The sequence below is a fragment of the Hippichthys cyanospilos genome, chromosome 5, assembly GCF_059441005.1.
Source record: "Hippichthys cyanospilos isolate Australia breed blue-spotted pipefish chromosome 5, RoL_Hcya_1.0, whole genome shotgun sequence".
NCBI lineage: Eukaryota > Metazoa > Chordata > Actinopteri > Syngnathiformes > Syngnathidae > Hippichthys > Hippichthys cyanospilos.
In genome coordinates, this window is record NC_142373.1 from 5639055 (window position 1) to 5648350 (window position 9296).

Below are 9296 nucleotides of genomic sequence, written 5' to 3' on the forward strand. Positions count from 1 at the left end.
AAGAAAATGCTAAGCTTGTTTGGGTCGACGTATTTGTGTGAGAAGACATTCTCGGTTATGAACTTAAATAAGAGCCGTGTGAGAAAACGGCTATCGGACTCTCACTTACAAGACATCTTGCGCATCTATACTACTGCGATAGAGCCACACCTGGCCTTTGTCCTGCACTCCAGATCTCAGTTTCACCCATCACACTCATGCGGACAAGTCATTTCTCATTTACGATCACTCTGAATTTTTTTTTTTTTTGACTTTTCACTCCAGAATAATACCCATTTCAAAATCTAATCAACATTTATAGTTACTAATGTCATTTCAAAAGAGCCCTGCACTTGTTGATATGACTATAACTTGTTCATTTCTCTGTTATTGTGTTTACAATTTTTATAAATATTAAGCTGCCATGGTGAGATATTTTTTTATGTTTCAAATGTAATTTGCACCCAAGAGTACAATTACTTCCGTTCAACTGTTACAAAAAAGTTCAAGTGTTAAAAAGTGAAGTTAAGTCAATATTCAATTTAAATATTTAGTGTCAATTCAGTTTTGATATGCACGTTTCAAATTAACCAAAACACATGCTTATTTAAGATAGCTGAAATTAAAATAAAAAAGAAAATGTGAACTGTTACAAAAAAGTTAGTGTTAAAGTGAAGTTAAGTGAATATTCAATTTCAATATTTAGTGTCAATTCAATTTTGATATGCATGTTTCAAATCAACCAAAACACATGATTAATTAAGATAGCTGAAACTAAAATAAAAAAGAAAATGTGAAACAGAACGGCTCGCTGAAATGTAAATTAATTGCTGTAATATGTAAAGATTGCCCGCCAAGGTTGGCCCCCCTACATTTTTACCACACCGAATCTGGCCTCCTTTGCAAAAAAATTGGACACCCCTGCACTAAGTAGTCATTTACATAATGATGACACAGCATTAGGAGCAACTAGAGGTTCAGCGTCTTTATGTTCCTATCCTCACCCAAGGAATGAAGAAAGAAATCCCTGATACAAGTGGCGACAATGAGTTTCCTTTGTACAGTAGTGTGTCCGGGCTCTTCCTTAGAGATATGATGAGAAGCTTGGTCATCCAGGAGCGCAGCAAGTTACCACTGAAGCAGATTTATGACAGTAGACAGCCGGAGTTTAGTCCGTGGCATGCACTGCCCTGAAAGCGCTGCATCTCAAAGCGCATGCTGGGACACACGGAAATAGTTCCCGACGGCGCCCGCCTTAGCTGAGTGTCTTCATCTCCTCTGGCAAGCTCTCCACGATGGAAGCTCCCGAAAAGAACCCACAGCCACCCCCGCCGATTGCTGTTCGTGCAAAAGGCCCTTTTCCTCGTGTAATTTTAGCTGACACCGTGCTAGCTCCGACAGCAACTCGTAGTTTTGTTGATAGCTTGTGTAACATGTTATTTAGTATGTATGGTGTTTTCACTTATATTTGTTTTCTGTTTTGAATGGATGTGTCTGAGTTAACGCATTTGAGTGACGTGGGCGAGAAAGAGAGGGAGAATTGTGGTAAAGCAAGCGTGACGCGAAAGGGGGGGAAAAAATAAGACTTGACTACACATTGGTCCCGTCATGTTGTGCTGTTTAGTAGTAAGGCAGCAGCATTGGGAATCATTTTTTTACCCTTAGGGCAGTGCTCCCCTTACCTTTACGCCTAACATTTATATTGTGTTAACAGAGCTGCAAATAAAGACAGCTAATTAGGCTCCATTCTCATGCAGTGTGTGGCAGCTTCTTTAGTTCATCATCCTGCTTGTCATTCACCATTTTAGTGACAGGGGGGTGGGGGAGTTCAACCCCCTCCACCTAATATCATCAGTCCAATTTCAATAAGCTACCCCTTCTGCTGTCCCTCAGTATGAACGCAAGGTTGTGGGACCCTTTGGACCCGGAACCTCTGCGACCAGGAACTCAAGAGTTCCTGGACTGTTTGGTGTGAAAGGGGCTAATGTCAGCAAAAGTGTTGTTTGAGAGCCTATCTGCTGTTTGCTCTATGTCAGTGCTTCTCAATTATATTTTGCAAAGCCCCCTGAAGGAAAGAGAAAACATTTCACCCCCCCCCCCCCCCCCCACACACACACACACACGCCGACCATAAATAAGATTATTATCCATAAAAATTGGGTAAGTACAGTGGACCCCATGTTACAGCGTCCCTGGCTTACGTTTATTTAATGTTGCGATGTGAAATACTGACTTTTTCTGTCCCCTCTTTATGGTATTTTCCTGGTTTCGCGACAAAAACAACTGTCATGACCCTAGGGGCTTTGTATTTGTGTTTTGTCACCATCTGCAGACGTTTTTAGGTAATTGCACTTATTTTCTGTCAATGCCTACATGCAACTTGCCACTACAATGCTGGTCTGCTATTGCTCGGCATCTCCTCACGGAGTTGGTGGTCTGCTATTGGTCTGCCTCACTCGTTTCAAAAATGCGGAACGGTATCGTGAGTGGGCACAAAACCGTATTTATAGTGCATTTATAGTGCAAAAGATGCCAATCTGTATTTTATCTCAATTACACTTCACATGGCAAAAATAAGGCCTTTTCCCTGAGTCATCCGCACCCCTGCTGGCATCATCTCGCCAGTGGGCTTCGTCCCACTATTTGAGAAACACTGCTCTACGCTCAGTTTGGCTCTTATAGAAGACAACATTACATACTCTATGCGTGATGATCAATCTCCTCACTGAGTGCCTCGTGACTAGGGCTTCTTCGATTTTTAATTAATCGAATTTTAATCATGATCACAATATTGGCCAAGATGAATCCTCTGTGATGTTAACATTTAAAAAACCAGCTACTTATTCATGTCAATTCAAGCACTTTGTTATCCTCCCACCAGGGGCAAACGCAAGGTTAAGACATTATTCTGCTTAAGAAATAGCAAGCGAGCAAATCCTGCAGCAACAGCGAAAAGGGTGGCATCAAGGCTTGGTTATGTCATACTGGCAACCATGCCCCTCTGGTGCGAAGTCCAGGTGGCCATTTTTTTTTCCAACGTGTACCTTCTGGAATTTTTTTTCTGCGTGGAAAACATGGCAGACGAACTATTGCTTGAGGAAGTTCCCCGGTACAAACACCTGATTGAGATGAAAAATATTACGGTGACTTAATATTGTAAGCAACTCCTGGCAAGCACACACACTGGGGAGAGATGAAGAGTGGGCACAAAACCGTATTTAAAAAAAAAAAAAAAATCTTCTAATCTAAGTGCTGACGATCTTATTGATGCTTGTAATTGTTATTGTACCGAGATTTTTGACGTTGTAGCTCCCCTCAGGCTGAAGCGTCCGAAAGTACTGACTGCACCTTGCTAAAAGACACTACTTGTGCGCTCAGTCCCGCGTGTAGACGCACTGAGCGGCGGTGGAAGAAGGACGGTCTCCTTGGACATCCTCCTGCTTATCCTGCTCATGCTTATCAGAATACCAGCGTGCGGAAAAATTTGCCAAAGCACAATATATACGTAATCTTGTAAAAATAAACATCCATAAGCCACAGTTTATTTTGAATATGCTTAATTCTGCCATACATCCCCACGCTGCCCCTTGGCCTTCCACATTACTTAAAGATGTACTCATTTCTGTTGGTCCATCTGTATCACTGCAAATTAATACTTGCCTTACGACCGGTTGTGTCCCGGCTGTCTTTAAACACGCTGTGGTGCGGTCGCTGATAAAAAAAGCATAACCTTGATCCCGCTATTCTCTCCAACGATTAGTTTATCTCCCAGCTTCCCTTTTTATCTAAGGTTTCAGAGAAAGTCGTGTATAACCAGTTACAGGACTTTTTAATTGAACACGGTATCCATGAAAAAAATTTAGTCTGGCTTCAGACAAAGCCATAGCACTGAGACTGCCCTTCTTAGAGTTTTAAACGACCTTTTATTATTCGTTGACTGTCAAGTCAAGAAGGACAAGAACACCAGACCTGACAGCTGCTTTTGACACCGTGGATCACGCCAGCCTGCTAGCAAGGCTTGAAAACCAGGTTGGCATCACAGGTACTGCTCTTAAATGGTTTAAATCCTACCTAACAGGAAGATCGTTTTCAGTCAACCTCGGGGCTTTCTCCTCCTCTCCAGCCCCTCTTACCTGCGGAGTTCCTCAAGGTTCCATTCTTGACCTCGTCCTTTTCCTCCTGTACATTTTACCACTCTGTTCCATTTTCTCCAAACACAACATTTCCTTCCACTGTTTTGCAGATGATGTACAACTCTATCTGCCCTTTGGCACCTCCGCCCAGGGCTCGATGCAGTCCTTATTTGACTGCCTGAGTGACCTCAAAGCCTGGATGAAGGCCAATTTTCTCAACCTCAATGACATTAAAACTGAAGTCATAACTTTCGGTCATGTCACCCTAAGCACCATCACAAACATCCCGGGTCCCCTTAGCACTAAAGCATGCACAACCATTCGTAACCTTGGTGTCCTACTGGACGGTGACTTTAAATTCGACAAACAAATCAGCTCTGTTGTTAAAACCATTTTTTTCCAGCTGAGACTTCTCGCTAAATCCAAAACACATCTCACACAGGCAGATTTGGAGCTTATTATTCACTGCTTCATTTCATCAAGGTTAGATTATTGCAACTCCTTGTTCGTTGGCCTCGATCAGTCTTCAATCAACCAGCCTCAGCTGGTTCAGAACACAGCTGCTCGTCTCCTCACCCAAACTAAGAAGCATTCTCATATCACACCAGTACTGGCCTCTCTGCACTGGCTACCCATTCCTTTCAGGATAAAATTAAAAATATTAATGATCACCTTCAAAGCCCTTAATGGCCCGGCGCCCCCTTATTTAGCCGAACTTCTGCATGCTGATACTTCTGTTCGAGCTCTTCGGTCTGCTGACCAGCTGCTGCTGGCTGTGCCTAGGACTAGGTTAAAGACTCGTGGTGACCGAGCCTTTGCAGCAGCCGCCCCAAGGCTCTGGAATAGTCTGCCACTGCCCATCAGGTCCGCCCAGACCCTTGTTGCTTTTAGATCCCTTTTAAAAACTTACATCTTCTCACTTGGTTTTAGTACACCTTGAAAGTTGACATACCTGAAGTGCAGTGTTATTTATGTTTTAGTCCGTTTGTGTTTTTTATGTGTTTTTGTTTTGTTTGCTTGTTTTTTTTTCAGGTTTCTATTTTGCACTTATTTTTACTGCACAGCACTTTGTTTGACTATAGTCTTGTTAAACGTGCTTTATAAATAAAATTGACTTGACTAATGGGTAGTCAGACAAGAAACGTATCAATGAACAGGAGATCAAGGGTAATCGGCAGGCTATTGGATAGTCGGGGGCAAGCAAGGTCAATATTACAGATGAACAGACAGGATGGAATGCCGGAAAGCTTGGCATGGTGCATGGAGACAATTTGGTGAGTTGTGAGAGGAAGAGACTGGGTTTTACACTGGGCAGGTGATTAGTAGCAGCTGTTGGTGTTTAGTGATTGGCAAGGGAGTAGATCAGGTGTTGTTAGGCTGGAATGGGGTGACTGGGCTGATGGACTGAGACATATATTAATGCTAGACTCCCTTAGCACCTTGCTGCTCATTTACTATTAGATGATAACTTTAACTTTGTCTAAAAACGACTTTATTTTTTTTTTTTCCAGATTAATAAAACGCCAGAGGTGACAGCTTCTGTGTTGTGGGAAACAATGAAAGCATTTACTGTATTAGAGGGGAGATTATTTTGTATGGGGCCCACCAGTGAAAAAAAGAGAAGTTGACTGAGCTGTCGCAACGCATTGCATTTTTAGATTCCATTCATGCTACCTTGAAACACCCAAACTTAAAGGAATCAATGTCTTTGCAAGTCAAATATTATTATTTCACAGCAGTCCACTGATCTACTACATTGCTTGAGATCCAACTTTTATGAACGGGGAGATAAGGCAAGGAAATTGTTAGCTAAATTGTTAGGCTGCGTCAAATTTCTGCATCTCAACTGATCCCTCAAATTGAGACCGATTGTGCAGTGACATATCCATTGGCAATCGCTAAAATGTGAATGGAATTAATGTTAATAATTGTACTCTTCTGACTGTTCTCCTGTGCTGACTGACTGAACTATTTTTTTTAGAAGTTGAACATGATAACTCTAGATCGGAATACAGCCGAGGAGTTGAAGCGGATAATTTCCATTGTTGAATAGGTAATCCCCCAAACTCTTGCTTCAATCTAATTGCTTTTGAAGGACGTTAAAGACCCTAAATTGTGTAACTCATATCACCCTATTAGTTTGCTATTTAGTTTGCTGAACGTGGATTTTAAATTGCTGTCCAAATTACTGGCCAGTGTTTAGAAACAGTCTTACCCTTGATCATATCCTCGGATCAGACTGGATTTATCCGCAATATGCACTCGTTTTACAATGTCAGGAAGGTTTTCAATTCGATTTATAACTCCTCTCCAACTGCTTTACTGGAAACCTTAATATCCGACAGAGTCAAATGGGATTGTTTATTTTTTAATGTGGGGAAATTTAGTTTTGGGGAGAAATTTGTGTCATGGGTGAGGCTGTTATGTGCGTGGCCACAAGCTGCAATTAGGGCAAATAGCATTACATCTGTTTGCATCTTTATTGTTCCATGATGCAGGGTTGCTCCTTGAGCACTCTTTTGTTTGCCATTGTAATGAAGCCTTCGGAAACTGGCATTCGTGGTTGAAATAGGTATGATGTAAAGCTTAAGGTGGCTTTATATGATGATGATCTTTTGCTATTTGTGTCAGATCTTTCCAATTCTATTCTTGCAGCCCTATCTGTCCCGGAAGCTTTTGGGGGAATTTCAGGATATAAACTGAATTTGGGTAAGAGTGAGATGTCTGCAGTCAATGAGAAGGCGAGGGAATACCCACTTGAAAATTTCCCATTCAAGATCTCCAACTCAGGCTTCAACTATCTGGGCGTACATTTTACAGACAAATTGCCTTCATTTCTTCAAGAAAAACGTTATGGCCTTCCTATCTCACATCAAATTGGACTTAGAGTGATGGGCTCTTTTGAATCTTTCTCGCAACAAAAATTAACACTGTGAAAATGAATTTCTTACATCGACATCAACATCTCAGAAGTCCTAAGGAAGTGTCAGCAGTGTCCCCATTTCCTGAAGGTCCACAGGAAAAACAACCTGGACACAAAGCTGTGACTGGCCTGTTACCACTTGTCCATTGAGAGCCTGCTGACGTACTCTATCAGACAGAGTTAGGTTTCAGAGAACAGTTACAGCAGCACAGAAAAACATTGGCTGCACTCTCTCCTCATTGGCTGACATCTACTGTACTCCTTCAGGTGCCTCAGCAGAGCTCACAACATGATTAAGGACACTACACACCCTGACAACTCAGCTGTTTAGGGTTCTGCCATCTGGAAGGTGGTACAAATGTACAAACGCAAGACCCAATAGACTAAAACACAGTTTATTTCCAAGCGCGATCACCACTCTAAACTCTTAACTCCTCAGTCCATGCAATTAACTATTCAGAGCACAGATGCTAAGTCAACAACCTGTGCAGTATGTACCCTGTACCGTTTTACATATTGTTTTTCCCTTTTGTTTTGTTTTGTTTTTTTATCTTGATGTATGCACTGAACATCAGGAACTCTCCTATCTCGTCATATGCTGTACAGTGACAATAAATGGCATCCGTTCGTGAATCATTCATTCTTCATTCTTCTTGACATGCTTCATTCTTCTTGACATGATCTGGGCTTTGTATTGTATAATGAGATCTCATTTTTTTGGTCTGGACCATGCAGTTGAGTCACTTCAGTAAAACACTAAGAAAGCACACATTCTTAAAATAGTTATTGAACATTGAGAGCGTTTTACCCCAGCGATTGGAACACCTTCAAGGCTGGTTGTTTTCTGGTGAGAGGACATGAAAAGTCTGGTTAACATTTTGAAGACAGTTTATATCCATTTGATTTAAAAAAAAAGGTAGGTAATTACATGTCTCACATTTGCCTTCTTACATCAATGACATTAATGACATGAATAGCATAGTCATTTTGGGCTAAATGATACCATACCATACCATCAAGTATGGTTTGAGCTAACAATATACTCCATCTTCAATATGTGTTTTGGTGCTGTGTATGTTTGTACAACATACATTACATTGCAATTGTAAACACTCGACCATAGACTTCAATAATAGTGAAGTCTATGCATTCGCCACTTAATGAGATATGGGTTAAACTAAAATGACTTAAAGTGCACACTAGAACAGGAATCTGGAAAACCTATTTTAAAAAATGATTTAAATGAGCTTCCTTAATTACAGGAATGATAAATCAGCTTTTTACAAACATCACAAAGAATTGGTGTGTTCTGAATCTTCACCTATTCTTATTACTCAGTTTCATTGACAATAATAAATCAATGTACTATGTTACACGAAAGTACAGAGTAAAAAAAATGCTTTTCAATTTTTCCCCAAACGGCCGGTGGGGGTGGGGTTAGCTAACCATTGCTCCTTGTCACACTCTTTAAAAAGGCCGGCTGTCTAAAGTTTGAAGACACCTTAAATCAGATGTCCCCAACCGCCTGTCCATGACCCAGTACCAGCCCGTGGATTTACTGGTACCGGGCCACATGGGCTGCACCCAAAATAATGAACTTGTCATGTCCTATAAGAGTAGGCTAGTGTTTGTGTTGTTTTACTTTTCTCTTCAGGCGTTTTTAAGTAATTAATGTAAATGCTGGCTAGTGTTTGTACTGTTTTGCCTCCCTGTTCAGGCGTTTTTGAGGAATCAATATCTAATTTCAGTTCATTCCAAGCTCTGTTATACAGGCTGATTTAATCACATGACACCTCTCGCTCACGGTCCGGTGACGATGTGAACTGAACAAAACACTAGTTTCCATGTTTAGAGCCGCTTGACAACTCCAATGTTCTCGTAGCTTTGAGATAACCTATTTTTTCTTTCATAATTGAGTTATAGATTATTTTGTCAACTTGTGTGACTGGTGCATGGACCAAAGACACATTCAAGCGTAGAAGTTATTGCAACAAGCAATGGGGTATCACAACTATTAGTTTTACACAGCACTTCGTTTTTAAAATTTATACTCATAGTGCTATTTACAAACATTGTTTCTTCATGTTTTGCCTGATTATGCTAATGAAAATGCCATTGGGAAAGCTACTGAAGCAGAAACATTATGGAATAACAAACACTTATCAGTACATTCTTTATCTTCTTGTGAACGGAGTATGCAATCAAACCACAACTATGAAACAGATTATTGACCACCAACATGGAATGAAGACGTAAAAATA

General features: G+C 40.9%; 1 protein-coding gene across 2 annotated transcripts in view; it reads right to left on the reverse strand.

The window, feature by feature from the left end:
* The window catches only part of LOC148423242 (glycerol kinase-like), a 45824-nt gene that overhangs the window by 10050 nt on the left and 26478 nt on the right, over nucleotides 1–9296 (reverse strand). For both annotated transcript variants that reach the window (XM_088415724.1, XM_088415723.1), the window contains exon 9: nucleotides 7844–7879. In XM_088415724.1, the coding sequence (XP_088271850.1) occupies nucleotides 7844–7879 (36 nt within the window). The remainder of the gene's footprint in view (nucleotides 1–7843; nucleotides 7880–9296) is intronic.